General features: G+C 43.9%; 2 protein-coding genes across 3 annotated transcripts in view; one reads left to right on the plus strand and one right to left on the minus strand.

Annotated features, from left to right (window-relative positions):
- gramd1a (GRAM domain containing 1A) overlaps nt 1–8,971 on the minus strand; it is a 121,501-nt gene extending 112,530 nt beyond the window's left edge. Inside the window, exon 1 of the mRNA XM_061881911.1 lies at nt 8,954–8,971. The gene's annotated coding sequence lies outside the window, so the exon portion shown is untranslated. The remainder of the gene's footprint in view (nt 1–8,953) is intronic.
- On the plus strand, nt 391–18,868 carry si:ch211-225p5.8 (uncharacterized protein LOC555567 homolog). 2 transcript variants are annotated; one of them, XR_009803486.1, is made up of 6 exons: nt 391–611; nt 8,982–9,148; nt 12,534–12,768; nt 12,839–12,998; nt 15,487–15,621; nt 18,783–18,868. XR_009803486.1 is itself a non-coding variant. In XM_061881914.1 (5 exons), exons 1-5 carry the CDS (start codon nt 524–526, stop codon nt 15,530–15,532), a joined length of 696 nt encoding a protein of 231 aa, XP_061737898.1. In that variant the 5' UTR covers nt 391–523; the 3' UTR covers nt 15,533–18,868. The 2 variants fall into 2 exon arrangements, 1 of the variants encoding a protein (XP_061737898.1); XM_061881914.1 differs by having other exon boundaries at nt 15,487–18,868.
- Nucleotides 18,869–19,107: the final 239 nt, after the last annotated feature.

The following is a 19,107-nucleotide window of genomic DNA, read 5'->3' on the forward strand; positions in this document are numbered from 1 at the left end:
GAACCGGCGTTACATAAAGGTCATTAACCTGAATTGCTTGCATTGTCCACTTGATGGCGACCAGCGTAGTTTGGACACCTTTGCTCGAGCGCCTGCAGACCCTTTTGGGTTCTGGGAATCACTAACAAGCCGGCGTTCTTGGGACGGAACGTAGAGCACAATAGAGTCAGCAAGATAAGATATTTTGTAAGTAAGGAATAAAACCTTAAAGTTGCATTTTTAGTGTACCAGTAGCCAGTGCAGCCAGTCCACAAATGCTTATTATACATCATATTTATGATAAATATGTTCCTATGGATGTTATTAATGGTCCCTTGGATGACTTATCCTTGTGTGAAAGTCTCCTCATCTCCAATTTCCCTTCTTGGCTCTCAGCACCCATCCGGATTATTGACACCCTCTAAATATAAACCGCCTGAAAAGTCCGACCAAGGCTTCGGAAGAGACCGCAAACTACTTTGGGAGAATTTTGTCAACGTTTAAAATGACGCAGATGAAGCTGGTATGATTTGCATGTGGACAGATGGGAAAGGCTTTGTGGACACTGTGTGGGACTTTAATGGCTGCCGCTCAAGTCCGGTGGACTCTTTTCCTGGTCTTCGGCCTGCTTGGTGAGTCCTACTGTCCCCACTAAAACCGCTACAAGAGTCAATTCTAATAGTAATATTAAAAATAACAAATTTGTATTTGATCACTATTTAATATACGTATCGCCAATGTCTGTAATAACAATGTTATATAGCAAGGGTGTTGCTAACGTTACTTTTACTGGCGACGAGCACCGTATTTTTCGGACCGAAGGGCAATCCAGTTTATAAGGCGCACTGCCGACGAGCGGGTTTATGCCATACTTGCCAACTTTGAGATCTCTGAATTAGGGAAACGACGGGTGGGGAATGGGGTGGGGATTAGTGAGGGGGTGTATATATTTTCAAGTATTTCTTATACATATATAGAGCGGGGCAAAAAAGTATTTAGTCAGCCACCGATTTTGCAAGTTCTCCCACTTAAAATGATGACAGAGGTCTGTAATTTTCATCATAGGTACACTTCTACTGTGAGAGACAGAATGTGAAAAAAAACATCCAGGAATTCACATTGTAGGAATTTTAAAGAATTTATTTGTAAATGATGGTGGAAAATAAGTATTTGGTCAACCATTCAAAGCTCTCACTGATGGAAGGAGGTTTTAGCCCCATTCATTCTTTCCTTAACACGGATCAATCGTCCTGTCCCCTTAGCAGACAAACAGCCCCAAAGCATGATGTTCCCACCCCCATGCTTCACAGTAGGTCTGGTGTTCTTGGGATGCAACTCAGTATTCTTCTTCCTCCAAACAGGACGAGATGAGTTTATACCAAAAAGTTCTATTTTGGTTTCATCTGACCACATGACATTCTCCCAATCCTCTGTTGTATCATCCATGTATCCATTTTTGGTATAAACTCAACTTGTCGTCTTTGGAGGAAGAAGAATACTGAATTGAATCCCAAGAACACCAAACCTACTGTAAAGCATGGGGGTGGAAACATCATGCTTTGGGGCTGTTTTTCTGCTAAGGGGACAGGATGACTGATCCGTCTTAAGGAAATTATGAATGGGGCCATGTATCGTGAGATTTTGAGCCAAAACCTCCTTCCATCAGTGAGAGCTTTGAATGGTTGACCAAGTACTTATTTTCCACCATAATTTACAAATAAATTCTTTAAAATTCCTATAATGTGAATTCCTGGATTTTTTACCCCACATTCTGTCTCTCACAGTTGAAGTGTACCTATGATGAAAATTACAGACCTCTGTCATCATTTTAAGTGGGAGAACTTGCACAATCGGTGGCTGACTAAATACTTTTTTGCCCCACTGTATACATATATATATGTATGTATATATATATATATATCCGTTCATGAATGACTATATCCATTCAGCCACCGTGTTCAATGGAGAAGTCAGATCTACAAAATTTGCAGGCAGCTGTCCTGGATGAACTGAAATGATTTTTTTCCAATCATTTTGGAACTTGCAAGCGTACTTCTTCTTTTAACTCATCATCTCCATGTCTCTTCTTCGTTCTTCTGCTTCGTCTCTGTTATGTTTTTGGACATTACTACTTGCCGTAGTTTTGAAGCACCGCATGATGGGAATCGGGATGTTGTGTGTCAGTGTATTAACGTGCCGGCTGGGATAAACACACGCTGAGAAATAGCTCTGTGCCTGGGATATATAGATAAACCTATGGATAATGAAGACGTATATAATAGTTTCCTTTTCAGGCGACAGAGGACGCTGAAGGCCATGCTTTTAAGGCACGCCCCCAATATTGTTTTCCGGGTGGAAATCGGGAGAAACTCAGGAGAATGGTTGCCCCGGGAGATTTTCGGGAGGGGCACTGAAATTCGGGAGTCTCCCGGAAAAATCGGGAGGGTTGGCAAGTATGGTCTACGCAGGTCTATTTTCATACATAAGGCGTTGACATGGACCACAAAGGCGGACTCGCGGAAATTTTCAGGATTTATGCAGGTCCCAAATACAGATCAGTAGGTACCAGAAGGTAAGAAAAGTTGCGTTTGCATACTATTGATAATGATAATGTCTTACCTTATACACACACCATAATGATACTGGTATGTTATAGCACAGTCCAATCCATCAAGCGGTGCGGCTTCATAGCTTAGCAAAGTCGTACTAAAACCGTTTGATAGATTTCTGAGTGCCGTTTGTAATGTTCTATATTTTCAATGGATCATATAACCTTTTTGTGATGTTTACTCGAGTCATATTGCAGTCTACACGTATCTCTTATGTGTGACTGACATCATATTGCAGTCCGCACGTATCTCTTATGTGTGACTGACATCATATTGCAGTCTACATGTGTCTCTTATGTGTGACTGACATCTACTGGTCACCATATACCAAATAAAAGAGCTTCGAGGTCGGTAAGCACAACCAAAATGATTCCGTACATTAGCCTCACCGGGTAATAAGTTTTGAGAAAATGAAAGTGCGCCTTATAGTCCGGAAAATACAGTAACCTAATGAATTACTTTTGTGTACGTTAGAAGCAAGTGCAAAGAGGAAAAATATATTTTTTATTAATGAAAGTAACAAGCAAGCACCGCACTAACATCAACTGGAGCAGTGGTTCTTAACCTTGTTGGAGGTTCTGAATCCCACCAGTTTCAAACGCGCATTCACCGAATCCTTCTTTTGTGAAAAATAAAATGTTTTTTTTATTCAAATTGTGGGCTATAGAGCGTTTTCCGTTCGGGCTCCAGTACTCTAGAATGCCCTCCCGGTAACAGTTCGAGATGCCACCTCAGTAGAAGCATTCAAGTCTCACCTTAAAACTCATTTGTAAAGTTTGATCATATTACGCCTGTACTGGCTCACCTGCACTGGCTTCCTGTGCACTTAAGATGTGACTTTAAGGTTTTACTACTTACGTATAAAATACTACACGGTCTAGCTCCACCCTATCTTGCCGATTGTATTGTACCATATGTCCCGGCAAGAAATCTGCGTTCAAAGGACTCCGGCTTATTAGTGATTCCCAAAGCCCAAAAAAAGTCTGCGGGCTATAGAGCGTTTTCATTTCGGGCTCCAGTATTCTGGAATGCCCTCCCAGTAACAGTTCGAGATGCCACCTCAGTAGAAGCATTTAAGTCTCACCTTAAAACTAATTTGTATACTCTAGCCTTTAAATAGACTCCCTTTTTAGACCAGTTGATCTGCCGTTTCTTTTCTTTTTCTTCTATGTCCCACTCTCCCTTGTGGAGGGGGTCCGGTCCGATCCGGTGGCCATGTACTGCTTGCCTGTGTATCGGCTGGGGACATCTCTGCGCCGCTGTTCCGCCTCCGCTTGGGATGGTTTCCTGCTGGCTCCGCTGTGAACGGGACTCTCGCTGCTGTGTTGGATCCGCTTTGGACTGGACTCTCGCGACTGTGTTGGATCCATTATGGATTGAACTTTCACAGTATCATGTTAGACCCGCTCAACATCCATTGCTTTCCTCTCCAAGGTTCTCATAGTCATCATTGTCACCGATGTCCCACTGGGTGTGAGTTTTCCTTGCCCTTATGTGGGCCTACCGAGGATGTCGTGGTGGTTTGTGCAGCCCTTTGAGACACTAGTGATTTAGGGCTATATAAGTAAACATTGATTGATTGATTGATTGAAATTCAAGACAAAGTTATATGTTTTTTTTTCATGGTGTACAAAATGAACCTAGCATGAACTCACAACAAATTACAGACCTGCAAATCAGTGTGACTTCTGCTGTTGCCGTATTTATCCATGATACGCCGATATCGAGAAGTTTTTATTTACACGATGAGTCCATACTTGCCAACCCTCCCGATTTTTCCAGGAGAATCGCGAATTCCAGTGCACCTCCCGAAAATCTCCCGGGGCAACCATTCTCCTTTAGCGTCCTCTCCAACCTGTCGTCATGTCCGATTTTCCTCCGTACTAACAGCTTGTCGGCGCATCCACATCATTTATGTGGCTTTTAGAAAGTTTGATCATATTACACCTGCACTGGCTTCCTGTGCACTTAAGATGTGACTTTAAGGTTTTACTAATTACGTATAAAATACTACACGGTCTAGCTCCAGCCTATCTTGCCGATTGTATTGTACCATATGTCCCGGCAAGAAATCTGCGTTCAAAAGACTCCGGCTTATTAGTGATTCCTAGAGCCCAAAAAAAGTCTGCGGGCTATAGAGCGTTTTCCGTTCGGGCTCCAGTACTCTGGAATGCCCTCCCGGTAACAGTTCGAGATGCTACCTCAGTAGAAGCATTTAAGTCTCACCTTAAAACTCATCTGTATACTCTAGCCTTTAAATAGACCTCCTTTTTAGACCAGTTGATCTGCCGCTTCTTTTCTTTCTCCTATGTCCCCCCCACCCTTGTGGAGGGGGTCCGGTCCGATGACCATGGATGAAGTACTGGCTGTCCAGAGTCGAGACCCAGGATGGACCGCTCGTCGGGACCCAGGATGGACCGCTCGCCTGTATCGGTTGGGGACATCTCTACGCTGCTGATCCGCCTCCGCTTGAGATGGTCTCCTGTGGACGGGACTCTCGCTGCTGTCTTGGATCCGCTTGAACTGAACTCTCGCGGCTGTGTTGGAGCCACTATGGATTGAACTTTCACAGTATCATCTTAGACCCGCTCGACATCCATTGCTTTCGGTCCCCTAGAGGGGGGGTTGCCCACATCTGAGGTCCTCTCCAAGGTTTCTCATAGTCAGCATTGTCACTGGCGTCCCACTGGATGTGAATTCTCCCTGCCCACTGGGTGTGAGTTTTCCTTGCCCTTTTGTGGGTTCTTCCGAGGATGTTGTAGTCGTAATGATTTGTGCAGTCCTTTGAGACATTTGTGATTTGGGGCTATATAAATAAACATTGATTGATGATTGATTGATTGACATAAGTGAATGCAAGGCATACTTGGTCAACAGCCATACAGGTCACACTGAGGGTGGCCGTATAAACAACTTTAACACTGTTACAAATACACACCACACTGTGAACCCACACCAAGCAAGAATGACAAACACATTTGGGGAGAAGATCCGCACCGTAACAAATACCCAGAATACCCTTGCAGCACTAACTCTTCTGGAATCTATAATATACACCCCCGCTACCACCAAACCCCGCCCACCTCAACCCCCACTGCCCCCATCTCCCGGTCTCAAGGTTGGCAAGTATGGATGAGTCGGGTGGGTCTTGACTGGCTCCGCCGAACCCCTCAGGCCGACTCACCGAACCCCTAGGGTTCGATCGAACCCAGGTTAAGAACCACAGAACTACAGGGAGGCAACATCACACAGCAAACATGCGATACACGCACACATATATACTACTACTACTACGAGGGAATAATGAACAACAAATCAAGGATTGAAGAGACAAGCTTGCCATCCAAACAATACCCCGTTTGTGTACAGGAAGATATGAGAGCACGTTCAATCCCTTAACCAACCAGAGGTAACACAATCCTGTGAAAAAGACTCAACAGAGCTTCCGTCACTGTTGATAAATTGCCGGCGCTAAGCTAACAAACACAATTTAGCGAGTGCTGTCTCTATCGCTGACGTCACTTGGCAACAAGCTCCGCCTTTTAAAGGCACGCACACAAACCGATATTTAGGACCTGAGCAGCGGAGCACTTATTATTATTTTGAGGCCCTTAATGTGCACGAAAACTACCCAAACTTTGCAAGCGCCTCAAGTTCGGCAAATAATTCAAGATGTTACTAAAAATTAAATTTCAAAATTGGCTCTCTAGTTGATCTTTTTTTTATAAACGCATGAATTACTTTCTGCAGTAATGAATCACATTTATGTAAGAATCATTTTGTTAGTAGTTCAATTATTTTTTTGGGGTAAAGCAACAACTTTTTACTTATACTTTTTTAAAAGTAATTTTCAGAACACTGCTTATTACTGCATGATATCAGAGTTTCTTAACCATAGACCGTTGTCGCATGTGGGCTAATGATTTCTCAGCTGTGGACAGCAACTTGAGGGTTCCAGGTTCGATCCCCGCTTCCGCCATCCTAGTCACTGCCGTTGTGTCCTTGGGCAGGACGCTTTACCCACCTGCTCCCAGTGCCACCCACACTGGTTTAAATGTAAAAAAAATTAGATATTGGGTTTCAATATGTAAAGCGCTTTGAGTCATTAGAGAAAAAGCGCTATATAAATATAATTCATTCTACTTTACTTCACTATATATATATTTATTTTTTTTATTAAGTTTTTAAATAGAACATGTTTATATTTTTCTAAATAAAAATACATCAAATACCAGTGAGCTGCCTCTATTTTTTACATTTCATTTATTTACTAGCAAGCTGATCTCGCTTTGCTCGACATTTTTAATTCTAAGAGATAAAACTCAAATGGAATTTGAAAATCCAAGAAAATATTTTAAAGACTTGGTCTTCACTTGTTTAAATAAATTCATCTATTTTTTTTACTTTGCTTCTTATAACTTTCAGAAAGACAATTTTAGAGAAAAAAATACAACCTTAAAAATGATTTTAGGATTTTTAAACACATATACCTTTTTACCTTTTAAATTCCTTCCTCTGATTTCTTGACAATTTAAATCAATGTTCAAGTATTTTTTTAAAGAATAATAAATACATTTTAATTTAATTCTTCATTTTAGCTTCTATTTTTTCCACGAAGAATATTTGTGAATTATTTATTCAAATTTATGATCAAAATTCCAAAAAAATATTCTGGCAAATCTAGAAAATCTGTAGAATCAAATAAAATTTTTATTTCAAAGTCTTTTGAATTTCTTTTAAAAATTTTGTTCTGGAAAATCTAGAAGAAATAATGATTTGTCTTTGTTAGAAATATAGCTTGGTCCAATTTGTTATATATTCTAACAAAGTGCAGATTGGATTTTAACCTATTTAAAACATGTCATCAAAATTTTCAAATGAATCTTAATCAGGAAAATATACTAATGATGTTCCATGAATTATTTTTTTCAAAAAGATTCGAATGAGCTAGTTTTTCTATTCATTTTTTTCGGTTGAATTTTGAATTTTAAAGAGTCGAAATTGAAAATGTTATTTTCATTTTTTTCGTGTTTAATCCTCTTTTAAACCGTATAATTAAGTGTTTTTTCATCATTTATTCTCTACAAAAAACTTTCCGTAAAAGGAAAAAAAAATGTACGACAGAATGATAGACAGAAATACCCATTTATATATATATATATATATATATATATATATATATATATATATATATATATATATATATAGAGAGAGAGAGAGAGAGAGAGAGAGAGAGATATTTATTTATTAAAGGTAAATTGAGCAAATTGGCTATTTCTGGCAATTTATTTAAGTGTGTATCAAACTGGTAGTCCTTGGCATTAATCAGTACCCAAGAAGTAGCTCTTGGTTTCAAAAAGCTTGGTGACCCCTGTTCTAATGCTAGCTTGTTGGCACCATCTTGGAAGTATGCTAATGTCTCTTCCATTAGCATGCTAATATTTTATACTAGCTTTGTAGCTAATTTACGTGTCTTTACACTTAAAAATAAATAGAATAGAATAGAATAGAAAGTACTTTATTGATCCCTGGGGGAAATTCAGCACCACAGTTCGCTCACAATAGACAATAATAATGATAAATAATATATAACATATACTGTATTTCCTTGAATTGCCGCAGGACATTTAGTAAGCGCCTGCCTTGAATTACTGCCGGGCCAAACTCGCTTCGCAAAATAATTAGCGCATGCTTAGTGTTACCGCCTGGTCAAACTCGTGACACTTCCCCTGTCATCATTTTCAAAATGGAGGAGGTTTATTTCAATACCGGTAATTTGAAATCGCTTAAAGGGAGGAAGATTAAGAGCTATTCAGTAGGATTTAAGGTCCAACCTTACATCACACTCACATTTTTACTGCATACCTTTGGTAAGTGCCGGACTGAGAAGAGGTTTTAAAATAAATAGCGCATGCTTACTTTTACCGAATGCCTTTGGTAAGCGCAGGAGTGAGAAGAGGTTTTACATTAATTAGCGCCCTGGCGGCAATTCAAGGAAATACGGTATTATATATATAATATATAATATAATAGTATAGATATATTCTACATTTAAGTGCAGTTAAGAAGGAACATATGCATTATACAGTCTGATGTCAGTAAATCTGCATTCTTGTGCATTGGCGGAGTTCCACCATCGTTAGCGTCGTTCTTTTCGTTTGACTTTTTTTCAGGTGTACCTAAAGATACGGGTTTGGTGCGGAAAAGTTTTTTTTCCCCCTTTTTTACGGCATTTTATTCCAATATTAGTCTTTGAATTGTGTCTGTTTTTAAAACACGTTTTTTGTCATGTATTTCATCATCTTGAAAGACAACATTAGGGGTGTCCAAAGTGGAAAAGGGTCCCTGGGACCTTCAACACTCACCAAATTGTTGTTTTTGTGGCTCCGGCAGCGTGTCGGTGTCATGGCGGCTGCTCGGAGGTGGACTCCCAGACGGAGGCGGTGGAAGGCCGCGACTTCACGCTGGGATGCATCTCCTGCAAAAAACGGGAGGAAGTGATTGCCCGGACAACCGTGGACTGGCACTTCAAAGCTCGAGGAGAAGACCACTTCGCTCAGGTGGGCTCCTCACTTCTGCTTTTGCTTTAGCTTAAAGGCCTACTGAAATGAGATTTTCTTATTTAAACGGGGATAGCAGGTCCATTCTATGTGTCATACTTGATCATTTCACGATATTGCCATATTTTTTGCTGAAAGGATTGAGTAGAGAACATCGACGATAAAGTTCGCAACTTTTGGTCGCTAATAGGGACGGCGTGGCGCAGTGGGAGAGTGGCCGTACGCAACCCGGGGGTCCCTGGTTCAAATCCCACCTAGTACCAACCTCGTCACGTCCGTTGTGTCCTGAGCAAGACACTTCACCCTTGCTCCTGATGGGTGCTTGTTGGCGCCTTGCATGGCAGCTCCCTCCATCAGTGTGTGAATGGGTAAATGTGGAAGTAGTGTCAAAGCGCTTTGAGTACCTTGAAGGTAGAAAAGCGCTATACAAGTACAACCCATTTATTTATTTATTATTATAATAAAAAAGCCTGGCCTTTACCGGAAGAAGCAGACGATGTGCGCGTGACGTCACGAGTTGTAGGGCTCCTCACATCCTCACATTGTTTATAATCATAGCCACCAGCAGCAAGAGCTATTCGGACCGAGAAAATGACGATTTTCCCATTAATTTGAGCGAGGATGAAAGATTCGTGGATGAGGAAAGTTAGTGAGGCACTAAAAAAAGAAAAAAAAAAAGGCAACGGCTCCAGGCGACAGCAGTGGGACCGTTTCAGATTTAATGAGACACATTTACTAGGATAATTCTGGAAAATCCCTTATCTGCTTATTGTTTTAATAGTGTTTTAGTGAGATTCTAAAGTCATACCTGAAAGTCGGATGGCTGCGGTGAACGCCAGTGTCTCAGAGAGAAGCCAATGGAGGAGCCAAGATCACAGCTGCCTTTTTGAGCTACAGGAGGAGGTCGCATAATCCACTAAAGTCTCCGGTAAGAGCTGACTTAATATCACAATTTTCCCATCCAACAACCTGCTAGTTTACGTAGAGAAACATGTTTGCTTGACCGCTCTGTGTTAAAGCTTCACAACAAACAAAGAAACACTGGCTGTGTCTCGGTGCTAAAGGCAGCTGCAAAACACCGCTTTCCACCAACAGCATTCTTCTTTATAGTCTCCATTATTAATTGAACAAATTGCAAAAGATTCAGCAACACAGATGTCCAAAATACTGTGTAATTATGCGATGAAAAGAGACAACTTTTAGCCATGTGTGGTGCTGGCTAATATGTCCTCTCCAACCCGAGACGTCACGCGCACGCGTCATCATTCCGCGACGTTTTCAACAAGAAACTCGCAGGAAATTTAAAATTGCAATTTAGTAAACTAAAAAGGCCGTATTGGCATGTGTTGCAATGTTAATAATTCATCATTGATATATAAACTATCAGACTGCGTGGTCGGTAGTAGTGGGTTTCAGTAGGCCTTTAAGATGAGCCCTGGAGTTTAAGGGGGCACAGAAACATCGATACACATCCACATCTCCGATCTTTTAGTTTACTAAATTTTAAATTTCCCGCGAGGTATCCTGTTGAAAACGTTGCGGAATGATGACGCGTATGATGATGCGTGCGCGTGACGTCACCGATGGTAGCGGACATGTTCTCCCAGCACCGATCACGGCTAAAAGTAGTCTGTTTTTATCGCATAATCACACAGTATTCTGGACATCTGTGTTGCTGAATTTTTTGCAAATTGTTCAATTAATAATGGAGACTACAAATAAGAAAGATGTTGGTGGAAAGCGGTATATTGCAGCCGGCTGTACCAACACAAACACAGCCGGTGTTTCTTTGTTTGTTGTGAAGCTTTAATATGAAACAGAGCGGTCAAGCGAACATGTTTCTCTACCACAGGTTCCGGTGAGAAAATTGAGGTAATAAGTCGGCTCTTACCGTAGACATGAGCGGAGCTCGTGTCGTTCCTCCTGCAGCTGTCAAAGAGGCAGCTGTGACTTTCTTGGCTCCTCCGTGGCTTCCCTCAGAGACACTGGCGGTCACCTCACCCATCCGACTTTTAGGTATGACTATATAATCTCACTAAAACACTAGTAACACAATAAGCAGATAAGGGATTTTCCAGAATTATCCTAGTAAATGTGTCTAATAACATCTGAATCGCTCCCACTGCCCTCGTATTTTTTTCTTCTTCTAGTCCTTCCCTCTCACTATCCTCATCCACGAATCTTTCATCTTCAGTCAAATTAATGGGGAAATTGTCGCTTTCTTGGTCTGTATCGCTCTAGCTACTGGTGGCCATGATTGTAAACAATGTGAGGAGCCCTACAACCAGTGACGTCACGCGCACATCGTCTGCTACTTCCGGTACAGGCAAGGCTTTTTTATTAGCGACCAAAAGCTGTGAACTTTATCGTCGATGTTCTCTAATAAATCCTTTCAGCAAAAATATGGCAATATCGCGAAATGATCAAGTATGACTCATAGAATGGACCTGCTATCCCCGTTTAAATAAGAAAATCTCATTTCATTTGGCCTTTAATCATACTTGCCAACCTTGAGACCTCCGATTTCGGGAGGTGGGGGGACGTGGTCGCGGGTGGGAAGGAGGCGTGGTTTGGGCGGGGTTGGTTAAGAGGGGACAAGTATAATTCACCAACTCGAGTATTTCATATATATATATATATATGAGAAATACTTGACTTTCAATGAATTCTAGCTATATATATTTATTTTATTACATATATAAATAAAATAAATTGTTGAATTTCCGACAGCACCTATCAAACACACCGTAATAAAAACACAGTTGTTCTACTAACTGTACTGTGCTTGCTGGTTACTAAAAAAAAACAACAACAACACTTACCTTTCACAATTTGAGTAACCTTTGTTCTGCCATTTGCGTACTGGCGACAGTCACTTGCCGTCAGGTGCGCAACACCACGTAAATCGTTGGCCAATCAAAAAGCAACCCCATAACGCTATAGCCAACATTCACCAGGACATGGCGACAGACAACATAGAATCACTCTATTACAGACGGCGTCACCATGGCTGTAACTTCCTCATTCTTCTGCTTCGTGTCCTTGTGTGTGCAGTTTTTTATTAAAAATCCGTAGATGTTGGAACATGATTGGGCAGGCAAGCTGTTTATATAACAGGAAAGCGGACGTGAAAACAGGCTGTTCCCACTCATGTCCGCATGGAGCTGGAGGGGGCGTGATTTTCGGGAGATTTGCGGGAGAAAATTTCTTCCGGGAGGTTTTCGGGAGAGGCGCTGATATTCGGGAGACTCCCGAAAATTCCGGGAGGGTTGGCAAGTATGCCTTTACTACATCGTGAGAATCGGTTTGAATCGTTGCCCCAGGAATCGGATTCGGATCAAATTGTTTGGCGCCCAAAGAGTCTTACCCGTAATTTCTTTGTCAGATTTTCCACTACGACCACCCGAGTGCTGACGTCCTCCACGAGGCCTTCAGGGGCCGTCTGGACTGGCTCGGGACTCAAAGCGAGGACGTCCAGGTGGGCGCCATCGCCATCAACAACGTCACTTCCGAGGACGCGGGGACATACCGATGCACTTTCCAGCGCACGCTCATCCTCCCCGGCTACCGTCCAAGCGTGAGCGTGGAGAAGGAGGTGGAGCTCAGCGTGGTGTCAGTGGGTGAGCCCCGTGGGCCGGCCGCCATCTTTGGGTCCTATTTGTGTTGGTAACGCTCGCCCGTGCCACCAAGGTAACCGCGAGACGACGGCGGTCATCTCGGAGATCGTGATGTACGTGCTGATCGTGGTTCTGCAGCTGTGGCTCATCGGGGTTGTGCTTTACTGCTACAAGAAGACTTTAGACGATGCCAACGCTCGGGAGGCCCGGAAGGCTCTCAAGGAGCAGAAGGAGTGAGTGCAAACTTTTTTTTTTTGCAAAAAAACTGTTCCAGGGTCAGACTGTGGCCGTGAAAATCCATGATTTTTAGATTTAAACATACAAAATTATCCTAATGTAATAAATGTAAGCATACTTCTAAGATGGCGCCAAGTTTCAAAAGCTACGACTTTTAGGTACACATAGAAAATTAGGTAAACATGAGTTGGGAAATTGTGTTAGATGTAAATATAAACGGAATACAATGATTTGCAAATCCTTTTCAACCAACCCATATTCAGTTGAATATGCTACAAAGACAACATATTTGTTGTTCAAACTGATAAACATTTTTTTTTTGCAAATAATCATTAACTTTAGAATTTAATGCCAGCAACACGTGACAAAGAAGTTGGGAAAGGTGGCAATAAATACTGATAAAGTTGAGGAATGCTAATGTAATAAATGTAAGCATACTTCTAAGATGGCGCCAAGTTTCAAAATCTACGACTTTTAGGTAAACATAGAAAATTAGGTAAACATGAGTTGGGAAATTGTGTTAGATGTAAATATAAACGGAATAAAATGATTTGCAAATCCTTTTCAACCAACCCATATTCAGTTGAATATGATACAAAGACAACATATTTGATGTTCAAACTGATAAACATTTTTTTTTTGCAAATAATCATTAACTTTACAATTTAATGCCAGCAACGCGTGACAAAGAAGTTGGGAAAGGTGGCAATAAATACTGATGAAGTTGAGGAATGCTCATCAAACACTTATTTGGAACATCCCACAGGTGTGCAGGCTAATTGGGAACAGGTTTGTGCCATGATTGGGTATAAAAACAGGTTCCATGAAATGCTAAGTTATTCACAAACAAGGATGGGGCGAGGGTCACCAATTTGTAAGCAAATTGTCGAACAGTTTTAGAACAACATTTCTCAACGAGCTATTGCAAGGAATTTAGGGATTTTACCATCTACGGTCCGTAAAATCTGGAGAAATCACTGCACGTAAGCGATGATATTACGGACCGTTGATCCCTCATGCAGTACTGCATCAAAAACAGACATCAGTGTGTAAATGATATCACCACATGGGCTCAGGAAAACTTCATAAAACCACTGTCACTTAATACAGTTGGTCGCTACATCTGTAAGTGCAAGTTGAAACTCTGCTATGCAAAGCAAAACCCATTTATCAACAACACCAAGGAACGCCGCTGGCTTTGCTGGGCCCGAGCTCATCTAAGATGGACTGATGCAAAGTTGAAAGGTGTTCTGTGGTCTGACGAGTCCACATTTCAAATTATATTTGGAATCTGTGGACGTGGTGTTACTTCACATCAAATATTCCACTTTAAGATATTTTTTGCGGGAAAATATTTCCTATATTTAGTGCGTTTGCCAATAAAACAAGTTTTCAATGACAAAAAAAGGAATAAAACCAACAAAACAAAAACCTAAACAAGATATAAATAGGGCTTCACGGTGGCAGAGGGGTTAGTGCGTCTGCCTCAGAATACGAAGGTCCTACAGTCCTGGGTTCAAATCCAGGCTCGAGATCTTTCTGTGTGGAGTTTGCATGTTCTCCCCGTGAATGCGTGGGTTCCCTCCGGGTACTCCGGCTTCCTCCCACTTCCAAAGACATGCACCTGGGGATAGGTTGATTGGCAACACTAAATTGGCCCTAGTGTGTGAATGTGAGTGTGAATGTTGTCTGTCTATCTGTGTTGGCCCTGCGATGAGGTGGCGACTTGTGCAGGGTGTACACCGCCTTCCGCCCGATTGTAGCTGAGATAGGCGCCAGCGCCCCCCGCGACCCCGAAAGGGAATAAGCGGTAGCAAATGGATGGTACAGTCTAATTTTCCCAGCAGCCCCCCCTCCAGGTCACAAAGCGTGGTGAAGACCAAGTCCTCCTCCATGATCCTCAACTTTAGAATTTGATGCCAACAACACGTGACAAAGAAGTTGGGAAAGGGGGCAATAAGAGTTGAAAGTAAAAAAAACCAAAAACAATTTGAGTTATTTTCAACACTTTTATGAGTTATGGCCTTTTTGGATCCCCAAAGGTTTTAGTGGTATTTTTGTTCATCTGTCAGCCCTCCAAAATGAAAAAGAATCAAATTCAAAGTTGTTATGAATTGTTGACTTATATTAATGTTATATCAAATAATCCACTTTGAATTATTCCGGGATAAATATTGCATGTTACATTGATTAATATAGCAATTTACCACGAGTTGATTAACGTGGACCCCAACTTAAACAAGTTGAAAAACTTATTGGGGTGTTACCATTTAGTGGTCAATTGTACGGAATATGTACTGTACTGTGCAATCCACTAATAAAAGTTGCAATCAATCAATCTTCCAAACGAGCAGTGATCTTGTTAACAGAACCCTAGAAAGAGAGAGAGAGAGTGAAAGTGAAAGATTTCTTCGTGGGAGAAGACAAAAAGCTTCAGAATAATTTGTGGCATTTAAAGAGTTTCTCTTCTTGTCCTTCTTGCAGGCCGCTGCACGCCGAAGTGGATTGTGACGGGGTGCAGTTAGAGTAACACGCCACTGGAGGGCGCTGTTGTGGATGGAGTTACCCTTCTTAAAAGTTCTCATGCTGTAGTACTTTTCACTGCCACAATGGCGCATTGGAAATGCCCATCCATCCATCCATCATCTTCCGCTTATCCGAGGTCGGGTCGCGGGGGCAGCAGCCTAAGCAGGGAAGCCCAGACTTCCCTATCTCCAGCCACTTCGTCTAGCTCTTCCCGGGGGATCCCGAGGCGTTCCCAGGCCAGCCGGGAGACATAGTCTTTCCAACGTGTCCTGGGTCTTCCCCGTGGCCTCCTACCAGCTGGACGTGCCCTAAACACATCCCTAGGGAGGCGTTCGGGTGGCATCCTGACCAGATGCCCGAACCACCTCATCTGGCTCCTCTCGATGTGGAGGAGCAGCGGCTTTACGTTGAGCTCCTCCCGGATGGCAGAGCTTCTCACCCTATCTCTAAGGGAGAGCCCCGCCACCCGGCGGAGGAAACTCATTTCGGCCGCTTGTACCCGTGATCTTATCCTTTCGGTCATGACCCAAAGCTCATGACCATAGGTGAGGATGGGAACGTAGATCGACCGGTAAATTGAGAGCTTTGCCTTCCGGCTCAGCTCCTTCTTCACCACAACGGATCGATACAACGTCCGCATTACTGAAGACGCCGCACCGATCCGCCTGTCGATCTCACGATCCACTCTTCCCCCACTCGTGAACAAGACTCCTAGGTACTTGAACTCCTCCACTTGGGGCAGGGTCTCCTCCCCAACCCGGAGATGGCACTCCACCCTTTTCCGGGCGAGAACCATGGACTCGGACTTGGAGGTGCTGATTCTCATTCCGGTCGCTTCACACTCGGCTGCGAACCGATCCAGTGAGAGCTGAAGATCCCAGCCAGATGAAGCCATCAGGACTACATCATCTGCAAAAAGCAGAGACCTAATCCCGTGGCCACCAAACCGGAACCCCTCAACGCCTTGACTGCGCCTAGAAATTCTGTCCATAAAAGTTATGAACAGAATCGGTGACAAAGGACAGCCTTGGCGGAGTCCAACTCTCACTGGAAATGTGTTCGACTTACTGCCGGCAATGCGGACCAAGCTCTGACACTGATCGTACAGGGAGCGGACCGCCACAATAAGACATTCCGATACCCCATACTCTCTGAGCACTCCCCACAGGACTTCCCGAGGGACACGGTCGAATGCCTTCTCCAAGTCCACAAAGCACATGTAGACTGGTTGGGCAAACTCCCATGCACCCTCAAGAACCCTGCCGAGAGTATAGAGCTGGTCCACAGTTCCACGACCAGGACGAAAACCACACTGTTCCTCCTGAATCCGAGGTTCGACTATCCGGCGAAGCCTCCTCTCCAGTACACCTGAATAAACCTTACCGGGAAGGCTGAGGAGTGTGATCCCACGATAGTTGGAACACACCCTCCGGTCCCCCTTCTTAAAGAGAGGGACCACCACCCCGGTCTGCCAATCCAGAGGTACCGCCCCCGATGTCCACGCGATGCTGCAGAGTCTTGTCAACCAAGACAGCCCCACAGCATCCAGAGCCTTAAGGAACTCCGGGCGGATCTCATCCACCGCCGAGGAGCTTTTTAACTACCTCAGCGACCTCAGCCCCAGAAATAGGAGAGTCCACTACAGATTTCCCAGGCACCGCTTCCTCAAAGAAAGACGTGTTGGTGGGATTGAGGAGGTCTTCGAAGTATTCCCTCCACCGATCCACAACATCCGCAGTCGAAGTCAGCAAAACACCATCCGCACCATACACGGTGTTGATAGTGCACTGCTTCCCCTTCCTGAGGCGCCGTATGGTGGTCCAGAATCGCTTCGAAGCCGTCCGGAAGTCGTTTTCCATGGCTTCCCCGAACTCTTCCCATGTCCGAGTTTTTGCCTCCGCGACCGCTAAAGCTGCACACCGCTTGGCCCGTCGGTACCCGTCCACTGCCTCCGGAGTCCTATGAGCCAAAAGAACCCGATAGGACTCCTTCTTCAGCTTGACGGCATCCCTCACTGCTGGTGTCCACCAACGGGTTCTGGGATTACCACCACGACAGGCACCAACAACCTTGCGGCCACAGCTCCAATCAGCCGCCTCGACAATAGAGGTTCGGAACATGGTCCACTCGGACTCAATGTCCCGCACCTCCCTCGTGACATGTTCAAAGTTCTCCCGGAGGTGTGAATTGAAACTCTCTCTGACAGGAGACTCTGCCAGACGTTCCCAGCAGACCCTCACAATGCGTTTGGGCCTCCCAGGTCTGTCCGGCATCCTCCCCCACCATCGCAGCCAACTCACCACCAGGTGGTGATCGGTAGAAAGCTCCGCCCCTCTCTTCACCCGAGTGTCCAAAACATAAGGCCGCAAATCCGATGACACAACTACAAAGTCGATCATGGAACTGCGGCCTAGGGTGTCCTGGTGCCAAGTGCACATATGGACACCCTTATGTTTGAACATGGTGTTTGTTATCGACAAACTGTGACGAGCACAAAAGTCCAATAACAAAACACCACTCGGGTTTAGATCCGGGCGACCATTCTTCCCAATCACGCCTCTCCAGGTTTCACTGTCGTTGCCAACATGAGCGTTGAAGTCTCCCAGTAGGACAAGGGAATCACCCGGAGGAGCACTTTCCAGTACTCCCTCGAGTGTACCCAAAAAGGGTGGGTACTCTGAACTGCTGTTTGGTGCGTAAGCACAAACAACAGTCAGGACCCGTCCCCCCACCCGAAGGCGAAGGGAAGCTACCCTCTCGTCCACTGGGTTGAACTCAAACGTACAGGCTTTGAGCCGGGGGGCAACCAGAATTGCCACCCCAGCCCGTCGCCTCTCACTGCCGGCAACGCCAGAGTGGAAGAGGGTCCAGTCCCTCTCGAGAGAACTGGTTCCAGAGCCCTTGCTGTGCGTCGAGGTGAGTCCGACTATATCCAGCCGGAACTTCTCTACCTCGCGCACTAGCTCAGGCTCCTTCCCCCCCAGTGAGGTGACGTTCCACGTCCCAAGAGCTAGTTTCTGTAGCCGAGGATCGGACCGCCAAGTGCCCTGCCTTCGGCTGCCGCCCAGCTCACAATGCACCCGACCTCTATGGCCCCTCCTATGAGTGGTGAGCCCATTGGAGGGATGACCCACGTTGCCTCTTCGGGCTGTGCCCGGCCGGGCCCCATGGGAACAGGCCCGACCACCAGGCGCTCGCCATCGTGCCCCAACTCCGGGCCTGGCTCCAGAGCGGGGCCACGGTGACCCACGTCCGGAAATGTCTTGTACAAAATATAACATTAGATTGGAATCAAACAGCTTGAAAGTGCTTGAAATAAACGTTTATTGTCTCTGTTGTACTTTTGAATGCTAATCACCTACAAAGAGTACGTCATCTACTACACTGTCTGTAACTATATATACACGTGTGTGTGTATGTATGTATGTGTGTGTGTGTATATATATATATATATATATATTTAAATACATACTCCCACGTGTATATAAGTGTGTATGTATACACACATATGTATACATATATGTATTACAATACAACACCAAAAAAATATACATGGTATGTGTATATATATATATATAT

Source organism: Nerophis ophidion, linkage group LG21 (genome assembly GCF_033978795.1).
Source record: "Nerophis ophidion isolate RoL-2023_Sa linkage group LG21, RoL_Noph_v1.0, whole genome shotgun sequence".
Classification (NCBI taxonomy): Eukaryota; Metazoa; Chordata; class Actinopteri; order Syngnathiformes; family Syngnathidae; genus Nerophis; species Nerophis ophidion.